Raw genomic sequence first — 22,542 nt, 5'->3', positions numbered from 1 at the left:
TGATTGCGTTAGTAAAACAGCCCGCCCTTCATTTCATATGTCTGTAACGCAGAGTAATTATTTTATGAGCTATCACAGCGCGAGTTGGAAAACATCCTCTGTCATGACGCGCTGTGACGTCATTCTCCGACAATGATGGCGGCCGCGGAGCTTTAGCCTCAGACAGAAAGAACAACTGTCTAGACCTCCTTTAGTCCTCTAAACCACTTCTTCCAGCGTTCCGCTGTGCTTTAAAAACACACCAAAGGAAAATGAGGAACATTTGGGCTTGTTGTTTGTAAACGTTGCTATATTTGCCCTGAATATGTGTTCCGCGGAGCAGCGAAAAACAGCCGTTAATCTGAGGGTGATTTTCAGCTCGCGATGATTCACTGGTAATTTTCCAGCAGCGCGAGTCTCTCCTCAGACAAAACACCCAGAAATATTAATAAAAATGAAGTTTACCGAGCACCTGTCTGCCCACATCACACCGGAGTGGAGGAAACAATACATCCAATATGAGGTAAGAGTCGAAGAAAACCAACGTTGGGCCAATTCACCTTCTCTTCATGTAACGTTAAAACGGCGAACTAACGTTAGTTTAAGCATTAATCAGATGTTTATGTGTCATGACTGGGCAGAGGTTTAACTCGGGATTTATGATTGATATCTGTCAGGTCTGTTTGGTGTCAGTAATTTGAATACTAACAGCTGGAAGATTGTTAATGCTAATGTAATTCTGACAATCTGTGATGCAGATGAATTAGTCCAGATGTCTTAAACGGCACGTGATCAGATCTGATTTTTTTATAACCTTACTGATCCAATAAATATAACATTACTGACTGTACAATTTCGTGTACAATTTCATATTCTGATTCAGCACAGTCTACCTGTCCATTAGATTTAATTTAACAGAAACTAATGATGTCAGTCAGTAATATCATCGTTATGGCTGCATGTCTATATTTAACGAGTATATATTTAAAATTGTAAAATGTAGCATTGTGTTCAGTAAATTATACAAAGAAAATGTATTTTTTCTTATTGTAGTACAGTGTATATGAAAGCCACTTAATTAATTAAAATTCCAGTGAGCATGTTTGTCCAAACTTTTACTTGCAAAACATTGTATGAAATGTTTTTCTGTTCTGTAATTAACGGTAGGATGTCATTCTTCTACAACAAGCATATTTGACAATGCAGACCTTAAAAAAGAAATGCTTTACAGACTACATAATTGAATTATTTCACATGAATGCATGGCAGGCAGTTTTCTTTGTCTCTGACAGTGGGCTAGGTCTGAGTCGACAGGGCTTTAGTGGAATGGAGCTCCTTCAGGGTTTAATGGCCTTCACATAATAAGATTATTGCTTCCCCTCGGTCATTTGCTAATTAATTAGTCATCATCCGCATTTGAGAGTTGTTCATATGTTGGTCGATGTGTGCAGGTGTGTTTATGCTCAAATAACACGTGAAAAGATCAACTTTTAACATTTCTACTTCACTCGGATTGCCATGTTTTTCTATCTTGCCATTGTTTTCATCCTGAGATATTTTTTCTCTTTCACAAGGAACTATGGACTTGTGTTGATTTGGTTATTCAATTCTAAGCTTTTGCTGTGACCCTTAATGTGTGTCACACAGTCTTAGACAAAGCTGATGTCAGCTAATTCTAAGATATGACTATTTCTGCTGATTTGTTGGGTTTCTGTGTGGGCTATCACATGCTTCCTGATGCACTGAGAAAGAAGTGAGAGAAATAGTCTCAGACAACCTGGAAGAAACACTGTAGTAGCTGTGTGCTACAGTAGAGAAAAGAGGCAAGGCTGCCCTGCAGTCAAACTGAATTTTTTAGCAATGGGAGCTCGGTATAGATTGGCCAGTGTGGAGCTGTGCAGGCCTGCTGGTAGAACAAGTAAACATCCCTCATACCACTGCCAGATTTTTCCCTGCTGGACCTTGATCTGCTCAGTTCCCTCTGAGCTAGTGTTTCTTACAGGAGTTTGTTTTTGTTGTACGATATTGACCTGCAGCTGACAACTGCACCGCAAAACTGCATTTGATCAGAATGAGCATGCATCTGATCCAGTTAGTCTAGTAACTAGTCTAATTATTCATTTCACCCATTGTTTTTCCTCTTGTCACATTTATTTTAAACTGTGTGAGCTCAAGACTTGCATATGAAAATGTTTTGCTCTTGAGGCTGTATACTCAATTGTACTATAGCACTGCTGATGCATAAAAGTGCATGGAGACCGTCTCAGGATAGTATGGACCTTTGTCAGGGTCATACGTTCATACTCTTCAGTAGGGCTGTGGATTGGCAAGTGCCTCCCGATACGATACATATCACGATACAATATATTGCTATGTATTTCGATACGATACACATTTGCGATATATTGCAATACTTTCAATAGAAAATGTAAAAAGTAGAGACAGAAATACAACATGCTGTGCACCACCTGGGATTTTCTGCAAGGATGAGTGTAAAAACATCCCTTACCTCTGCAGAGTGGCCATGATGTGCGATGCATGGACCTTTAGATCAGATGTTTGGGTTCTCAAACTGTGGATTGCGCCCCTCAAGTGGGTAGCACAGGGGAATAAGGTGGATCACGCAAGTCACTTGGCTGTTGTGGTGCCTTACAGTTAAAACAATGAACATGGGCAGTATAAAACCCCTGGTTCATCCGTGCTGTAAATGTGCTGGTGTCACATCCGTGAAAGCACAATAAATGTCATTGTTACTTTTCTTAATAAACGTTTTGTCTAATGCACTGCAGTAGCCAAGTGACTTGTGTCATGACTTGCGAAGCCTACAAACAGCATTATTTTATATAACTCATTACTCCATGACTTATTTTGAAAACCAAAACACACCCACACATCAGCTCTGAGAGCTCCAAGCATTCTTATATTTTTCGCCATGCTCGCTTCCACTTACTTTTGGCCGTATGTATATGACATGATTTTAAATAAATATCGATAGTTGAGGTATCACTATCGATACACTATCGGAAAAAAAAAATTGCGATAGTTACATGTATCGATATTTTTGCACAGCCCTACTCTTCAGGTTGATGTAATATACCCCAAGACACATACAGTAAGTGCAGCATATTGATAATAGACTGTACATCCATTCATCACAACTGCATTTTCCTTAAAATATATAGGTATGGTGTTTAAGGGGAATTTTTGCACCACACCATTGCCATGCCATTGTTCATGACTGTCATTTAGAGGTATGCTGAGGTAGGACTTGTGGTCACATTTTCTATGCTAATTTTGGAGGAAAATCTGTGGAGTTCTGCAGAAGAAATTTGGTTATGGTTATGTTGCAGTACCATATTAATATGGTTATGGTACTTAGCTGAAAGCATAATCAGATTAGCCTAAATGAAAACCCTGTACTCTCAAAACATTTACAAGTAGGACAATTATTTGTCAATAGGAATGTTTTATGTTTTGTCTGATTCTGGTGCAGGTTACTATAAAGTAGTCTAAATAAACATCTTAATGGGGTTGATGGGTTCTGACCTGTTTTGATTGTTTTAGCACTGCTTGTCTAATCTTTTTACTTATTGGCTAGGTTTTTCCCAGAAGTCATGTGATTCAGAAAATCTTGGTGATCGCTTTTGTAATAGGTAGTAGCTGTCCTTTTTCTCTAGTCAGTATCTTTTAATGTAACAATGATTGTTGATAACTAACAGAGGGCCAACAAAATATTGACGTGTTGTTATTGATGAGTTACACAAGCAAAATGACTGCCTCTCCACATTCCTCCACAGCTGTATACAGGATCTTTGACCTTGTTGCTGTAAATAACTAGTCAAACTTACACAGGCATGTACTGTTACTTGACGAATGCAGTGGAGAATAAACTAACACACCACAGCTCAGTTATGGACAGTATGTCGACATGTGACCCTGGATCACAAAACCAGTCTTAAGTAGCACGGGAACATTTTTACACAAAGACAAAAATACATTGTGTGGGTCAAAATTATCAATTTTTCTTTTATGCCAAAAATCATTAGGATATTAAGTAAAGATCATGTTCCATGAAGATATTTTGTAAATTTCCTACCTTAAATATATAAAAACTTTATTTTTGTGAGTGGATGGTCTGCCACAGTGCCCCTGATTAACAACTTCAAAGGCGATTTTCTCAATATTTAGATTTTTTTGCGCTCTCAGATTCCAGAGTTTTAAACGGTTGTATCTCGGCCATCGGATATTGTCCTATTCTAACAACTCATATATCTATAGAAAGCTTATTTATTCAGCTTTCAGATTATGTAAAAATCTCAATTTCGAAAAATTGACCCATAAGACTGGTTTTGTTGTCCAGGGTCACACATGTGCAAAATTGACATACTGTATGTATTTTTAAATAAACAGGGTTCTAGAGTGCGACCGTATTTCTCAATGGTGCGACTAAAAAAATCTGAGGTCGCACCGGTGCGACCAGCCGTTCGAGGGAGAAAGAAAGTCTCTGCGAATCTAAAAGTCTCCGCGAATCTAAAAGTCTCCTTGTGATTCAACAACAGACACACATTAGGCACATATCGTGGTCTAAACCAATCAGAGATAGTGAAGGGCGGACACCCCTCTGATTGGCCGTGGTCCAGATTTTCCTGTACGTGTGTGTACCAGAGGTCGCGTTAAACGAAAATTCTCTGTCATTGACAGATTTTATTTACCAGTGACGGAAAAATCTGAAGGCCGTTCGTCCGTCATTTTGACGGATTACAATGAGGGCAATTTGTAACTCCCCGTTTCCCTTCATTAGAGCGTGATATGCTCGCAAAGGGACGTGCGTGTTTTCACCCGTCATTGTTACCGACTAGACATATGTGAAGCGATCTGGGAAAACCCGTCGGATGTCGCGCTGGGACGCGGGAAAGACAGTTCACCTATCAAAGTAAACCACATAACATGAAGAATGAAGGAGTATCAATGCACATTTCCCGCCAGTCCTGTGTAAACTACGGCATGCAAAGATTTTTATACAATGTTTTCGTGAGATGACAGAGCTCCACGTCTGCAGCACCAGGAGTTATCCGATCGCAAAACATACAAGGGATGATCAAAAGTCCAGACACTATGCACACGATAAACAACGTAAAACTTGCTTCACTGCTTATTAGTTGTTGTCCGTAATGTTTGCTCCTTGTGTAGTGATAATGGCAGAGCTCTCGTTCTTTAAGTGTGCCCGCACCTTTTTCCTTACTTTCGTTTTATTCAAACGGATTTGTACAGTATTTTTATAGACTCAAGCACAGCAAGTACAGCGTGATGACGTCACGAACATACTAATTACCACCTAACACCACCTTGCACCATAGTGACGGGTAATAATAGATTATGACGGATTTTTTACGAGCCTGTCAGTCAAAATGACGGACAATAAAAAAGTCTAGAGCAACCTCTGGTGTGTACGTGTGAAAATGCGTGTGCTGCAGTCAGACAGAGAGGGGAGGAGCCTATAGGCCCGTCAGTTAAACAGAGTGGATGTATGAGAGAAGATGAAAAGAACGATTGACAACTTTTTCGTGAATAATGTTAAGTTAAGGCCTGATCCGTCCGAAAATCATAAGCAATGCTCTGACACGGAGCCATCAACCTCCCAGGTTATGTCAAGCCCTGGTCCATTTATCTTGAGATGTTTTAAGTTTAAATTTCAGTTCAGTGAAGCACTTTAAGCATCAACACTTTTTCAGAAAGTTACCTTTCTTGTAGAATTGTGCTTCAAATAAAGAACTTTATGTTGACCAGATTGTTAGTTAATCATTTACAAGTCAATTTTGCCTATATGGACAGCGATTTAAAAAAATAAAGTGAACTGGTAAAACTGCGGTGTTAAATGCGATGCGGTCGAAAATTTGGGTGCACCTAAGAAAAAAAGGTAGGCGCACCAGTGCAACCAGTGGAAAAAGTTAGTCTAGAGCCCTGATAAATATGTTCATTATGCTTAACTTTGCCTAGACTTACTGTATAGTACAATTGCTACTGCTGATTGAAATAGCTTTAAAGGTCCATTGTGTGAAATGTAGTGCCACCTAGCGGTAAGGTTACGAATTGCAACCAACGGCTTACTCCACCGCTCCCTTTCAAGGCACTACGGTGGTTAACACAGAACTAAGATGTCGTCACATTTTCACTCCTTTGCTGAAGGAGATAACGTATTTACGAAACGCGCTCTGTAGAGCATTTTGTCCTTTTATGGCTACTGTAGATAGAAAAAACAAGGTGAACACTATGTAAGGGGACCCGTGGTGTATGTAGATAGAAATAGCTCATTCTAAGGTAGTGTTGTCACGGTACCAAAATTTCAGTAGTCGATACCAATACCAGTAAAATTCCACGGTTCTCGGTACCAATTTCGGTACCAAAGCAAAACACCAGTACATGCTAATTGAAACACAATTTTATTAATAAAGCTCATTGTTAATATAAATGTATAGAAAGCAATGCCATTTTGTATACATGAAGTATAAGTTAATTGTTGCTGAAACTGTTGTGTGCTCACTGGGGTCTTTCATGCTGATGAACATCCTCCTCAGTCTGCTGCTGTGTAAGACAAATAGAATAAACTTCAGTAAGTCAACTGACTGAACAAACATGCATATGCAATATTAAAACAAACCTCAGTTTTTATACTGCATTTACACAAGATTACTTACGTTAATGTAACTGTATATTAAAATAATAAATGCAACAGATAGATTTTTATTTAGTTTAAATGTGTTTTTTTTAACCTAATAGAGTTATCTATCCAAGACATACACATTGCTAGTCATACAGTTAGTATGCTAGTTTTCTAGCACATAGATTTCAGATAGGCCTATATAAAATAGGTACTGTAAACCCCACCATGTCCTCCCACTTATTTTACCCCATTACAGTTATAAAAGCATTAAATGGTTAATAAGGACACTTGACTGGATTAGCATTGGCGCTAACAAATTAACACGCAAACAGGGAAGTTTATTTTAACGTAACCTTTAACTTAACATATGCTACAACATTCATAATGCAAACGCGAACAGAATTTGAAACTTACCGCTTGAACTTGTTAACTTAAATCCGGATGCTTCCTCATTTCACCACAAAACTCTGTTCGTTTTCTTCGTGATATGACTTTAATCTGAAGCATTTCTGTACGCATCTCTTGTGGATCGGAGCCGCGCTTATCCGCTCATCACGTCTTGTTGCGTCTATAAAAAGTTTCCGACTGACAACCTGTCAGACAGAGCATCAGTACCCGGTTGACCCGGTACGTCGGTGGTACCGGGTCTTATGAAAATTAGGTACCGACAACTTTTTTATTTTTAGGTACCGACTTGGACCCGAAGTACCGGTACTTTTGACAACACTATTCTAAGGTAATAAAAACATAACGCTTCATTATGCAAGGTCTTTATACACCTCTGAAGACAGTTATGTATATTATATTGCATTTCTGTCAACAGAGCCTCCAAAATATTACGCACTGGACCTTTTAAGTCCTTCTCAGTAACCCCTATTGTGTTTTTTGCTGTTTCATGTATTTTTCAAGGACACTGTGCACTTCTCATGGAGTGTATCCAATCTTAGATAGATAGAAATGGAGTTCACTGAACAAAGTTAAAAACAGCCGTTTCCTCTATCATGCTTTTAGATTTAGTACTTCCTCTTCTGGACTCAAGAACTCATTCTTCTGCTGTCTCACTCCATCTGTATCCTGGCAGAAGTTCCCCTGTCAGTCAGTATGGGCACTGGTCCAGTCACATGCTGCTGTGTAATGTGGAAGCCAATTGTCTGACCTCTACAAATAGTGTCTCATATTCTTCTCTTCTCCACAGGCTTTTAAAGAAATGTTGTACTCCGCCCAGGATCAGGCCCCATCAATCGACGGTAAATATTGCACATGTGACCTGAAATGTACCTATGTTGCACCCACAGATGTATAGAAAAGTCCACCAGGAAATCAACCCAGATGACTTCCTATTTTGTGAGGCCAAGTATGGTGTTCCATACACGGAATTTGCGCTCTGCATTTAACCACTTATGTGCCTCAATCGGATTTTTATCCCTCATGTCATTTTCAAAATGCACTGTACACATCAGCTGCTGTTTTCAGGCTTTTTGGTCTCTTGTAAATTATAAAAAGAATAACTGTGTTACTGAAAAATTTGGGTTTTGTCCATTTTCGTGGTTAAATCTTTTGGTTTGATGATATTAGATGGAAGCCTATGAGGTTATCATCCTCTCTCTTTAGAGTTTCAGCTAGCATACAGAGGAACAGTTTATTAACGTTAACATTAACACGTTTTTTTTATGAGTCAAAACCGGTGGTAATCATTAAAAAAGGAGGGGCAAAGGTTAGCCTGTGATGTTGCGAATACACCTCAGTCACAGGGTGTCACAGTTTTATCAGATAGGAGCAGAGCACAAAGCTGAGTTTGCATCAGAATCTCTGATTAGGACACAGTTAAAGTTGTTTTTGCATTTTTCCACACATCCATTTGTTCAGGTATGATTGTTACAAGCCATCAACCCAGAGTGTAATACTATATTCTGTAAATGCTTTGCTTGCATGTCACTGGTATTTGTACAACAACATGACTTTGCGGCCCCATTCTATTGGGTTTGACTCTACCTGCATGCTTTCAGATGGAAAAAATGCTGTTTCAGCAAGTACTGAATCTTTGATGTCATGATACTGCATCGTTCAGTATTTGTAGGCCTGGGTGACAGGCCTGAACAAGATTCACATCTCACAAATGATTTTAAATTAAATAAAACCTGTTTTTCACACATGTCGTATGTTTTTAACAATGCCTTTGATATAGCTTGATTATGTGCTATATGCAAGACAGGACAGTCAATGTTTGCAGATAAACAATATGATGCACAATGTGAAGCTCAGAGTACAGTAGGTTCAGTTTCATTCTCTATTACACTTCACAGAATGTGCAGATCTAAAGTTTCTATACAAAAACGAAAAATAACACAATGTATGATTGTATCAGCATAGTCCCCAAGGTCAAGTTTGCTTGCAAGCGCCATGTATTGTTCTCTTTCTGGACGTTATTAGTCCTGCGTTGTAGTCACATAAGGTAGGCTTACATATGAGTAAAAAAAACTCTGAAGACATTCCCCTAGTCATTGAACATTTGTTTACTTTATTAATGACTACAAGTTGACCGTTTTCGTGTTGGGCTGATATAAACAAACCTGCAATAAGTTACCTCAATACTGTGAACACGTAAAGCGTAGTTATGCCTGGCATCGGCGTGTAATTGAATTGCTTTATCAGGATATTATTGTCCAATCACAAGTGATAAAGAAAACCTTTGTCTCAGTTGGAATGTCATGCTATCTATTAGTGCTCCTGGGGCTTAGCCCAAGACTCGCAGCTGATGGGAACCTTACGGAGACTTCTAGCTCTCCAATAAGCAATGATTTAGATCCAAAGGTTACAGCACACACACACATCTAGATGCACATCTCTTCTATAATAGTGCTAAAGCTCTCAGAAGGCCGTAATCCTGCACACCGAGGGCTTTTCTAAGCTGTGGGATGAAGGTAGTTGTGATTATGTTGAAATAACTGTAATCTTCTGTCAAAGTTTGTGGTTTTTCTGGGTGGTGGTAAGTGTAGTTAATGGGATTGTTTAAGTGAAGCTATGATTTTGAAGGTGGAAATTGCACGACGGGGGTTTTGGTTAATAAGATGCTGATTTTTTTGATGACGGATGCCAAAAAAGTCAGAAACCTCTCATTTGAAGAGTGCAAAGTTCTGTGCTTAAATATGAGAGTCTTCATTTGTCAGTTCTTGACAGTCTTGAGAATGAGATCATCTCCAGATTCCTTAATGAAAATGAGTGGGTTCACCCCAGTATAAGGTTGCCACCCACATATTTGTCTATTTTATAAAATTGTAAATAAAAAAAATTGTGTAAGGCTTAAAGGCGCAGTTCTTGAAAATCAGCAGCCACTAGCTTTGTATTATAGTTTTGCAACGAATCTCTGAGTCATTTGCCCACCCCTCCCTTTCCAATTACGACGGTGGCCGCAACAGTAAAAAAAGATGTCGTATACTGAGACAGCGGATAGTAGTGATACAAGCAGGTAAGGCAATATATTAACGTAATTAATCATTTAACGTGTATTCTATTGCGAAAGTTACTGTTACAATTCTATAATTAGATATATTTCTTGCGTGCAATCTAGTACACGCTGAGAGTAGTGAAGTAACTAAAGTTAGCTAATCATAAATAGCAAAGCTGTTCAAAGCGTTTGATCTGACAGCGAAATAGGCAGTTAGGTGTAAGTTAGTAGACGTTTGTCTCCCCCTTTGTAAAGTCAGGAACAACCGGAGTACGTACCGCAGGGACGGAAAAACATTATTATTCGGAGGTTATATGGCCATTTGTATAAAATGCTAACGTTACCGTTTCAACTAAACAGTTGTTTGGTAAACATTGAAAAAGTGGAAACATTGAAAATGTTGAATTATCTTACCAGTCTAGCAGAAAACAGGCAACTTCGGCGTCGCCTTGAAAACATTTGTCTTTCAACAGTGCCTTCCATCTGGTAATAGATACACCGATGTTTATCCTGGATTTCTGCCGCCGTTTGTCTCTAATTCGTCTGGCAGCATCACGTTTGCGCTTCTTTGACGACGGAGATTCACGCTCTGTCGGCGCTTGTGCACAATACGCATGGTCCTCCATTTTATCAAAACTTCTAAGACAGAACAATCAATTGCTTCAGCTAGACGACGACTACTCCTCCTCCTCTCCGTACTACAACTTACTACTTTGTGCGTCTTCAACTCAGTGATGACGCAAGCTGCGTCTAAAAACACACACGAAGACCAACATATACGAAACGCGCTCTGTAGAGCTGTTTGTCCGTTAGAGCTTACTGTACAAAACATGGCTGCGCAACATAACAAATTCCATGTAGATAGGCCCGCTCCCTATGTAGATACAACTGGTTTAATCTAAGGTAATAAAAACATAACTTTTCATTACGTAAGGTTTTTATACACATCTAAAGACACAGTTTTGTATGTTATATTGCATTTCTGTTAATAGATCATACAAAACATCCCGCACTGTACCTTTAAAATTATCAACTGCTCACACAAACATCATTATTGGCTGGTGGCAAAAAAACACATGGCAATTTCAGCTGATGGCAATTAAAGCACACTAGTTTGCGTTATAGATTTATGTTATTGCCCTCTGTGATAATTCGCTGGACACTTTTGCAAAGTTCCCAAGTGCCAAAGCATTCCGTTGTTTGTTTTCTCTCCCAGGATCTCGAGCTGAAAGAGAAAGCTGTGCATGTTCATCCCTGCTGAACAGATATGTAACTGAGCTGTGTGTTTTCATAGCAGGCCAGACACTATGACCCAGCTGAAGGTCTCGCTGGAGAGGGTTAGCTAAACCAGGACAGAGAGAGACTCCCTACTGTAGAGCTTGACACAGGATCAGAACTAATCCCACAGTTTGTTTTGATATTAAACAAGAACCCTTTCTCACCCAGTTGTATTTCTTGCTTGTTGTCTTCTACACTTGGCCAAATAATAAACATAGTGTGTATGCTGTTTTATGATTAACGATAAGGAAATTTAGATGTGCTTGGAGAAATTTTTGACCTCTCTGAACTTGCCAACCACGCTTTGGTACTTTGACCAATGAAGCAGATCTTTAAGAATCTTATCTACCCGATACATGTACATTAATAATCTGGGGCAGATTAAAACAATGTGTTTATACAGTAGAAGAGCGAATTTTTAGTAAAAGGAGCTGGTGTTGGTAATATAATTTTGTCAGTCAAACAGTGTTTGTTGTGAAAATGTTGGATTATGGGCTGTTTTTGTCAGTGTACTGTTTCAAGAAGCACAGCAGAGAGTCATGTTGTGTTAGTTTTGGCAGAGGACAGTGCTGGCTCAGTTCACTTTGATGTGTGCAGAAATGTATGCAAAGTAAACCTCCTTGCTTACCGAAGTGGATTTAGTCTGCACCCTTGTTATATAAGTGAGCTCACGTGTTACATTCACAGTGCATCTCTCCACTTGACAGGTGTTTAAATCCAAAATCAAACGAGTTAACTTGGAAACTATTTTTTTTATTAAATATCATATCAAACTAACAATTCAATCAATATGCATACAGAATATGCTAGGGGAAAATATAAACAAAATAATAAGAATACTTTAAAAAGTGTACAAGCTCTTACAATCTGAATAGCTTTGGATTTCTTTGAGGGCATAGACTCAAAATAATATTTTACTTAATTTTCAAATACAAAAAAATATGGTTTCTTTCCTAAAAATTTACATTTATGAATGTGAAACTTTGCCATTAGAATAACAAAATGAATAACATATGTGTGTGTTTGTTTATCTTTAGAATTAACAATTATACCTAATAGGACATCTTTCCACTGTAAAATAAAATTTACATCAATATTTTCAAGAATAAAATCAAGTACATTTTGCCAAAAAAATAAACAAAAGGACATTGCCAAAATAAATGAACAACTGTCTCTGGCTTCTGCTTGCAAAAGATACAATTCCCATCTATATCTTTTTTATATTTAGTTAAATATTTTTTAGTGGGATAAATTCTATGTAGAAGCTTATAGGTAACTTCTTTAATCTTGTTTGTTAAAAGATAACGGTTGGGCAGAAGCCAGACTTTTTTCCAGTCCACATTAGTTACAAACTGCTTCCAATAAACAATTGCATTTGGTTTCGAAACAATACTTTCCTGAAAAAGAGCTCTTATTAATCTATTGTTACAACGAGAGGAAAAACAAATTCTACCTACCTAGCAGTTAAATAACTGGTCCACCAAAATAATATTATTTCGAAACCAATTTTCCGTGAAGATAGACTTTCGTTGCTAATAATGTTATTACAAGCACTATTTCCTTAGGAGTCATTTCCTCGGAGAGTGTCTTGGCTCATGGGAACACTTGTGCTTGTGAGCAGTCACGGTGATTCACTGTCCGTCTGTCTGTCTGGACAGTATCAACCACACTCTCTGTCAGTGCATTCTGTGTTGTGTCCATCACAAGAGAATGTCACACAATCTCTATGGAGTCACACTATTTACTGTTAACAGAAACAGGGTAACTTCAAATGCCTTCAAACTGTAAATGTTTAAAGTTATGACATGAGAACTGTTACGATTGTTGTAATTTAAGAGCACATTTACTTCCTTAGCTTTGACTAGAGCTTCTTACACTTGTGAAGAATGTACTTCAAATTTATTATTTATTTAAGACAGATCACAGTATCACATTACATTTTACAGCAGTTTTAAAGCGAAAGTTCCCCAAAGATTAAAATTCCAAAATCTGTATAAATATCTTTGTTCTGATGAACACAAAGAAAGATATTTGGAAGGCTGCATGTAACCAAACTTATTTTTCCCATCTGTTAAATACACACACAATCTTTTCAAGATGTTTTCCACAAGTTTCTCTTCCGTTTTGTGTAGGATGATATGTTGCTGTATTGCTTTTTGTCTTTTTTCTGAGTTACTTTTTCACACTTGATTCTTGCTTTTAGTCACAGATGAAGACACAGTCAAGAGATACTATGCCAAGTTTGAGGAGAAGTTCTTCCAAACATGTGAGAAGGAGCTGGCCAAAATCAACACTTTCTATTCAGGTAACCAAGTGTAAACATCAGACTTTTCGTCTGAGGCGTCTGCTTCCTGTTGTTTCCTTTTTTTGTCATTGGCGTTTACAGTGACAAATCGGAAATCTCATAGAGATTAAAATTAGTTTAAAAAGACTGAAACACTGTCACAGTCAGAACTGGGAATTATCACTTCTATTTGCGTGCGTGCGTTCACACACATCCCGTGAACATCCCGTAAAGACACAGTATTATGAAACGGTCAGTTCTGGTCCTTGATTCTGATTGGCTGAGTGGAGTTGTAAGCCGTTATAAAATACCCCAATATATAATGGCTGACCGCACCACATAGCCTAAATATCATGTTATTTACTTTATTTTATGAAACCTTGCTAAGCATATGGAATAACCGTTTTATAAAAGCAATAAGCACCGCAAAGCAGTGGGTTACAGTGCATTTTATAACAGCTACAGGGTTCCTCCGCTTCGCGTCGTGCCACAATGCCCTTAGCTGTTATAAAATGCACTGTAACCCACTGCTTCGCGGAGCTTATTGCTTTAATATACTGCAATGTAATGTTATATGCATTTTTTTTTGTCGTGAAAATTGGGCTGATCACGGTGAAGGATATTTCCTTGCAGCGTTTTTAGGTGGCTAAATAGCGCGATTTGTTATTATTAGTGCCAAATAGGCCTAAATAATCTCTCTTTTTTTGGTTATTATTCTGTAGCATATATTGTTTTATATTGCTTTTTGGAAATGACAAAGACGTCAGTTTTAAAACAACTTTTTTATTGGTGAATGCAGAACAACAAAGAGAATTGAGGCACAAGAACGCAAGGTAGGCTATAGCCCAACGAGATTACGCTAAATATACTGTAAGATAAATATAAAATGTCATATGAAAATAAATACAAGTAAATTGTTCAGGCTTGTTTGGTGCAATTTTACAAAGCCTTAGTGAAAAATATAACGGAACGCTGCGAAGTAAAAATTAGCCAGTAATTTTGCAATATCTAAGTGCAATACAAAAGGCACGGTATAAAAAAATTCAGTAATATGACGTACAAAAATGTGAGTTTAAAAATAAATTAATCGTTTTTTTAAACAAAGTTTGAGAAACGTTTTTTAGCATTTAGATTTATTTCGGAATAAGCTCACGCAGATCGAATGAAAAACCCGTTAATAAAGCATATTGCACAAAATGCATTAAAAACCTAAAATAAACACTTAGGTTGGTATATGATCATAATGTTTATATTATTTACAATGCTTTTGTTGAGAAAAACAATCTCATGTAAATGGTCGGTGGAAGTCGAGTCGGTGTCTGCACAGAAACCATCGGGCTTCTTCGCAGCGCAGCACGAGCACGGAAGGTGCACACAGCCATGTTTTAATGGTTGGTAATCGATCAAGTTTATTGAAGCGCTGTGTATTTTCGTGGTGTGTATTTTAATAGTTTTGATAAAAGTAATTTCAAGTTTAAACTGCGTTTAGAAGCAGACAACGCTATTCTCGCATCTGACCTTAAGTTTGGTGATTAGGACTCAATCATCCATGATTTAGCTAAAGACGAATAGTATTTTTTAGTTTTCGATTACCTAAAGAACATAAATTACATAATTAATTTGTTTTAATAGCCAAATTATTTACGATTTATTATATATGCGTGTCATCAGTAAACGGCTTTTACGGCATTGTTTCTGCCTGTTGTTCACACAGGGTGCTTTCCAGGACTGATCCTGTTAATGTTGCTAGGTCCCCTTTCCGGAATCACTTTTCGGATCAATCCGGGATGCGTTTGCGTTCACACAGAGAAAGCACTCTGGCAATTTTTTGCCAATTTTCTGGGATCAGCAGTCTGCGTGAATGGGTTATTAGTTTATTGGAACCCCCCCAAAAAACACCTGCTTTCTCTATTCTACTTTCATTTGCATCCATCTGTTTAGTGTCAGATCAGTTTTGCTCAGAGATAATTCAATTCATTTTCTGTCTGACATTTCAAAGTGAAACAAAAATTGTGTTAAGTTTGGCAAAAAAAACTTTTCGTAATAATGTGTACCATCGCACTTTACAATTGCATCACAAACTTGTACTGACAGTGTTTTCTCCTCTCCTGACACAGAAAAGCTTGCAGAAGCCCAGCGACGCTTTGCCACGCTGCAGAATGAACTGCAGTCATCTCTGGACGCGCAGCGGGAGAGCAGTCGGGCCACGGGCCTGCGGCGGCGGCGCACAGTCTTCCACCTCTCACAGCAGGAACGCTGCAAACATCGCAATATCAAAGACCTGCAGCTGGCCTTCAGCGAGTTCTACCTCAGCCTAATCCTGCTGCAGAACTACCAGGTCTGAAAACCAAGCTTGATAGGACTGTAAAGAATAACAGAGTAAAGTGTAAATGTCAAGTCCAACACTGACTTCCCCAAAACATCTGATTATTATTTTTAAACAATTCCCATATAATTCCCAATATTTAGGGACCTCATCTAAGGGTTTTCTATTTGTTTGCCCTTTCAGAATCTGAACTTTACAGGCTTCCGGAAGATTTTAAAGAAACATGACAAGATCTTTGAGACGGCGCGAGGGGCAGATTGGCGTGTGGCCCACGTGGAAGTGGCTCCTTTTTACACCTGTAAGAAGATTACCCAGCTCATCTCTGAAACCGAGGTACAGCACACCGATCTGACGTGACTGTTTGAAAGCACATCTGACTCTCTAAACTCACAATCTTAGCCAAAAATCTATTTGTGACTGACATTGAGTAGTTATTTTAACAGCATGTTTCTGAACCTGCAGGGCCTTGTTACCACAGAGCTGGAAGGGGGAGACAGGCAGAAAGCCATGAAGAGGTTACGAGTGCCCCCACTGGGTGCAGCTCAGGTATGACACCCTGCAACCTGACTTTTTCAATGATAAAAGCTCATTTAAAATGGCATGAACATCTCAATGCTCTGGTCTCGGTTTATCTTAGCCTGCACCAACATGGACAACCTTCAGAGTAGGACTGTACTGTGGAGTCTTCGTCGCTTTAATTGTCACAGTCATCATCACAGGTAAACCTTCTGCCAGACCTTTTCACAACAGTTCCTTGAAATTTGTCGTTTTAACAAATTCATCATGTTGCACATATGTAGGTGTGGTAAAGCTGGTTACAGAAGGAAGAGGTAATGTGTGGCCTCTGGTAAGAATTTATCGAGGTGGTTTTCTGCTCATCGAGTTCCTGTTCTTGTTGGGCATCAACACGTATGGCTGGAGACAGGCTGGTGTGAACCACGTCCTAATATTCGAGCTCAATCCTCGCAATAACCTGTCCCACCAACATCTCTTTGAGGTAACTAGATGTCTATCTTCTGTACAAAACAGTTCATGTTATTTTTAGCTGTTATTTATTTTTAGGGTTATTTTAAACCACCCGGTACGCTTGAATGAAGCCATTTGTGCAATTAGGATATATTAAAGACTTACTGTAAAGAAATATTGTTCTATATTACACTTGGATGTTTTATTTAAACATTAAGTGATGTTGTGAATGTGATGGTAAACAGATGTTGTTGATGTTTTTTTTAGTATTGTGACATTTAGCAGTCAGGAATTCCTTTCACGTTCCTTTTACATTTGAAGAGCCACTTGAATGTGTTTCTTTCTGTGCAGATTGCAGGTTTCCTTGGAGTACTTTGGTGTGTCAGTATACTGTCCTGCCTCTTCGCTAAGGACATCAAAATCCCTATACAAGCAAACCCTCTTGCACTCTATGGATTCTTCTTCCTTTTCCTCATCAACCCCTTCAAAACATACTACTACAAATCTCGCTTTTGGCTGCTCAAATTACTGGTAAGAGTCAGGAGCAGTCAATGTGTATTAATAATAGCAATCGATATATTATGTAATGATAGTATATGCCTCTATCAACTCTATTATGTTGGATTGAATTGGTCAGCCATCACTCTAATTCTAATCTACCGAATCTTCTTATTTGTCCTCTTGTTGAATTAGTTTCGAGTGGTGACGGCGCCGTTCCACAGAGTTGGCTTTGCAGATTTCTGGCTGGCTGACCAGTTGAACTCTCTAGGAGTGGTTTTGATGGACCTAGAGTATATGATATGCTTCTACAGTATGGAGCTGGACTGGGCCACAACTTACGAGAAGCTGAAAATCAAAACTGGTGAGTTTGTCACCATCCAGGTGTTGTAGAAGTAGTTTATGATGCTTAATATTAAAGGTCCAGGGTATGAAATTTAGCGACATCTAGAGGTGAGGTTGTGAATTGCAACCAACGGCTCACTCCACCCCTCCCTTTCGAAGCACTACGGTGGCTGAAACAGAACTAAGATGTTGTCACACTTTCGCTTCTTTGCCAAAAGAGATAACATATTCACGAAACGCGCTCTGTAGAGTAGCTTGTCCGTTTAGGGCTACTGTAGAAACAACATGGTGAACACTATGTAAGGGGACCCGTGGTGTATGTAGATAGAAATAGCTCATTCAAAGATAATAAAAACATAACGCTTCATTATGTAAGGTCTTTATACACCTCTGGAGACATAGTTATGTACAGTGAGGGAAATAATAATTTAATCCCCTGCTGATTTTGTAAGTTTGCCTGCTTACAAAGAAATTAAGGGTCTATAATTTTTATGGTGGGTTTATTTTAACTGATAGAGACAGAATATCAAAAAAAAATCAGGGGAAAAAATGTTATAAAGGTTATAAATTGATTTTAGTCAGTGAAATAAGTATTTGTACTTGGTGGAGAAACCCTTGTTGGCAAGCACAGAGGTAAAATATTTCTGATAGTTGGTCACCAGGTTTGCACATCTGTGGTCCATATAGGCACATATCACACACCTGTGGAGCCAGAATTCTTGCTAGTTGGTAGGGGATCAAATACTTATTTCACTGACTGAAATGCAAATCAATTTATAACCTTTATATAACATTTTTTCCCCTGATTTTTTTTATATTCTGTCTCTATCAGTTAAAATAAACCTACCATAAAAATTATAGACCCTTAATTTCTTTGTAAGCAGGCAAACTTACAAGATCAGCAGGGGATCAAATCATTATTTCCCTCACTGTATATTATATTGCATTTCCGTCAACAGATACTCCAAAGAAATTACACACTAGACCTTTAATGTACTAACATAGTTTTTCCCTTTAAGGCCCTCATGGATTCAAAATGATGAGTGATTGATTTGTTTGTATCTTCTAATCAGGTGGTGAGATTTGTCACTCGTATTCATACGGAGTACGAGCTGTCATTCAGTGTTTGCCCGCCTGGTTCCGGTTTGTGCAGTGCCTAAGGCGTTATCGGGACACAAAGCGTGCCTTCCCTCACCTGGTCAACGCCGGCAAATACTCCACTACTTTCTTCGTGGTCATCTTTTCTGCGCTTTATAGGACACATGCAAGTAGGTGGATGCTGTTACATTGTGCACTTGGTCGTTGGATGTTTGGGTTATTGTTTTAAATCCTTTATTTACATGCTACATGATAATGTGTCGGTTTTGTTTTCCTTAGATCTTCAGGAAAAACAAGTCTTCTTTTACTTGCTAATTGCCTGTAAGATCATAAACTCCTGCTACACTTTATTGTGGGACCTGAAGATGGACTGGGGTCTGTTTGACCGTAATGCAGGGGAAAACACCCTCCTCAGAGAGGAGATTGTATATCCACAGAAGGTAAAAATATACACACTTGGTTACAGTCAAGAGAGATGTTGGCACTCTCAGGGTTTTCAGATTCTCAATTATTTGTATAGTAAACATTTGCAGCAGTGGATTGAAGTGTTGTTGATGTGTTTGTGTGCTCTCTTTGAACAGGCTTACTACTACTGTGCCATAGTAGAGGATATAATCTTGCGCTTTGCATGGACCATCCCTCTTTCCCTAGGGGTTGTGACTTCATACCCGAATATCTCGGATATTTTGGCCACTATTCTCGCACCGCTGGAAGTCTTTAGGTGAGTTCCATTATACCTGTTATATAAATGGATGCTGACTGTTTTTGCTCTTTGAATAAAGAGTCCCGTGAGGCTGTGCTATATTTTGAATGTTATCACAGCTACATGGCATTAATAGGCTTGAGGTGCAGTGGACTGTCTATAACATTTAATGTTACTAAATTGTACTAAAAAGTACTAAATTGTAGAAGTGCCATTTGAAATTGATCATCATAATGTGTGGGCTTTCAAGGCGCTTTGTTTGGAACTTCTTCCGTCTGGAGAACGAACATCTGAATAACTGCGGTGAGTTCAGAGCGGTGCGGGACATTTCAGTAGCTCCTCTGAATGCAGACGACCAGACGCTGCTGGAACAGATGATGGACCAGGAGGATGGCGTGAGGAATAGATTTGGAAAGAAGAACTGGAAGAGGAGCTACAGCATGTCTTTGAGAAGACCACGTCTGTCCTCCCAGTACGTTCAATATCAGGCTGTAAACCAGACACAAATAAAGACATGGAATAAATAATAAAAAACAGCTTTTTTTTAGCAAAGCCAAGATATTTCAATGTTGTTCAAATTTGTTCTTTAAGAGATGGTTAAATAAGCATAATTCACTCACTGATGGATATTCTGGATTAGTGCTCAAGTTTCTTTTCTGTCTTCACAGGTCAAAGGTCAGAGATACCAAGGTCCTTATAGAGGACACAGATGACGACACCTGACCCTTGCGTCCACAATGGCTTGATAAAGGACCGTAGATGTCAGCGGGCCTCGGCTCTTCAAAAGCTTTCCAATCAATCCATCACAAAGCTGCCTGACTACACCAAACACATTTCCCACCGGAGAGACCTCACCGACTCACACACGCATACAAGCTCACCGCAGGAGCGGCTGCCACTTAGTTGCTGTAATATTCGTGACTGCCTTGATCATTTTTTGAAGATCCAATACGTGGAAGTAACAAAAAAGAAATCAAAGGACAGTGTGTGTGTGTATATATATATATATATATATATGTCAGTTCATAAACCACTGCGATCGTTGAAATCATACTGACTGTGGGATTTTCAGACATGAACCGTTTGAACACAAAGACTAATGATGAGGGTATGAACACATTCATGTAGCAGACACTTGTCTGGTTAGCAGACAGGACTGGTTACCCTCATTCACCAAAATGTCAATTTCCACCTTTTTTTGTTTTTTGAATGTATGTTTCGTTGTTATTTATGTAAAGGAGAAATGCCTTGAAAGTTGCTTTAAAGGAAATCTTTTAACTATGGTAAGGATTTACCTTTGACGTCTTCAGCTAGGACCTCCACATGCTTTCGCACAACCCTCAGGTGGCTCTGAATGAAAACTAAGGACTTTTTAAAATGATAAATACTTTTCTCATTACTTGCTTATGTAGTCTAAAATGCCAAATGGGAATATTTGCCTATGTTTTCCACTTGAAGACATTTTTTGCGTTTTGAAGCATCAAGTCAATGCAATTTGAAGAACTGGTGCTTGTGACTGTGGAAGAGAAAAATACATTTTGCTTTAAGTGTCAGGCTCATTTTAGAGCAAGCCAAATATGTAACACATTCCTCAAGAACATTTCTTTAGCAGTAATTTAAAGGTTTAATGAGTCCTGTCTTATGTTTTTTTCATTCTCACAACATATGACCCAATCCTCCTTTTTTAATGCATGTTAAGTGCGCACGTATACTTGTCACATTCCACTGAAGTAGCATTCCATGTCGGTCATTTTTTTAATTTTAGCTAGTGTCTTCCAGGGTCAGACCTATTTTTTGAAAGCCACCTGGGGGTTTTAGAGGTTCCTCATTCATAAATCAAGCATAACGGCAGTTTTTCATAAAACTTTGCATTCAAGTTGATGTGATTATTTTAATAATAGTTCTGACTTCTAAGCATTGAGGTAGTTCCAATGTGATGGCTTATGTAAAAAATGTGTTCTTGTACTTCTGAAAGCCCAGTCTGCCTGTGAACAATACTACCTGTGTGTACCAGGGACCCACTGTGTCATGAGGAAATAGACGGTTGAGAGTTCTGTTACATTCCCTGTATTATCACACCAGAAGGTCCAGGTTAAAGTGGAGATGCTGCATTTGTACATTCGTTCAGTCTGGGTGTTTAACAGACATATGGCTTCGTGAGAATATTCATGGGATTCAACTAAGCTGCAATACTCAAGAGACACTCGCAAGCTCCAGTTCATCATGTCATGTACTACTGTCCCAAGTAAACACTTGGACCAAAAATAAAAGGTTTCTCTATAGATGGTTGCTCATCTTTTCTCATGCCGTTTTGAATCTAAAATCTGTTTAAGGCTTTGCCTTTGTATTTCAGACCAAATTTACTATAGTTACAGCAAAGTTTTTGAGGGACATTAGCTTGGAGAAATCATTTAGTTTACACATGCTGGTTCCAGAAGAAACAACAAGCTTTTCCTGCTCTGGTCAGTCCATTTCTTGTAGTGTTCAAATTTTGGTAATCACAACACTAGTACATCTTCGCTGTCCTTCCAAAAACTTGGATGTCCAAATTTGATGTACACTGTACTTTTTAAATGATTAATACCGTGTTGTCAAAGTTGAGCATATATATATATATAAATACATTATATTTCTAAGATATTTGCAAAACCCAGTGACGAACAAAAGGTGACTAATATTAATGATTTATGACAAAAAAATAAAAATCTTGAAATATGGGGATACAGGTTTCAGAAGGACAGCAGCGACATACAGTATAACTTCTAAATGTAAACCCCCCTTGTGAGCTTAGCTTGCCTTTCAAGAAAAAAAAAAAAAACAGACATTGTTCTCAGCAGTTTACATTCCGCTTAATGAAAACAAAGCTTCTTAGTAATAGAGAAAATTTACTGACTCACAAAAACTGCTTTTCATTGATCCCTATTGCCTTATCAGAGAAAATACATGCTTGTAGATTTCC

At 38.5% G+C, this 22,542-nt stretch overlaps 1 protein-coding gene across 1 annotated transcript; it reads left to right on the top strand.

Annotated features, from left to right (window-relative positions):
- The first annotated feature begins 92 nt into the window (after positions 1–92).
- Positions 93–21,858, top strand: xpr1b (xenotropic and polytropic retrovirus receptor 1b). The gene is made up of 15 exons (XM_057334380.1): positions 93–502; positions 7,836–7,887; positions 13,567–13,668; positions 15,765–15,985; positions 16,157–16,306; positions 16,436–16,519; positions 16,611–16,692; positions 16,774–16,970; positions 17,291–17,470; positions 17,633–17,801; positions 18,856–19,050; positions 19,160–19,320; positions 19,462–19,601; positions 19,834–20,055; positions 20,252–21,858. The coding sequence occupies exons 1-15, from the start codon at positions 434–436 to the stop codon at positions 20,304–20,306; spliced, it is 2,079 nt and encodes a 692-aa protein (XP_057190363.1). The 5' UTR covers positions 93–433; the 3' UTR covers positions 20,307–21,858.
- Positions 21,859–22,542: the final 684 nt, after the last annotated feature.

The sequence above is a fragment of the Triplophysa rosa genome, linkage group LG5 (genome assembly GCF_024868665.1).
Source record: "Triplophysa rosa linkage group LG5, Trosa_1v2, whole genome shotgun sequence".
Classification (NCBI taxonomy): domain Eukaryota; kingdom Metazoa; phylum Chordata; class Actinopteri; order Cypriniformes; family Nemacheilidae; genus Triplophysa; species Triplophysa rosa.
Note: the sequence above shows the minus strand (reverse complement) of the source record. Positions and strands in the feature narration are given on the sequence as shown.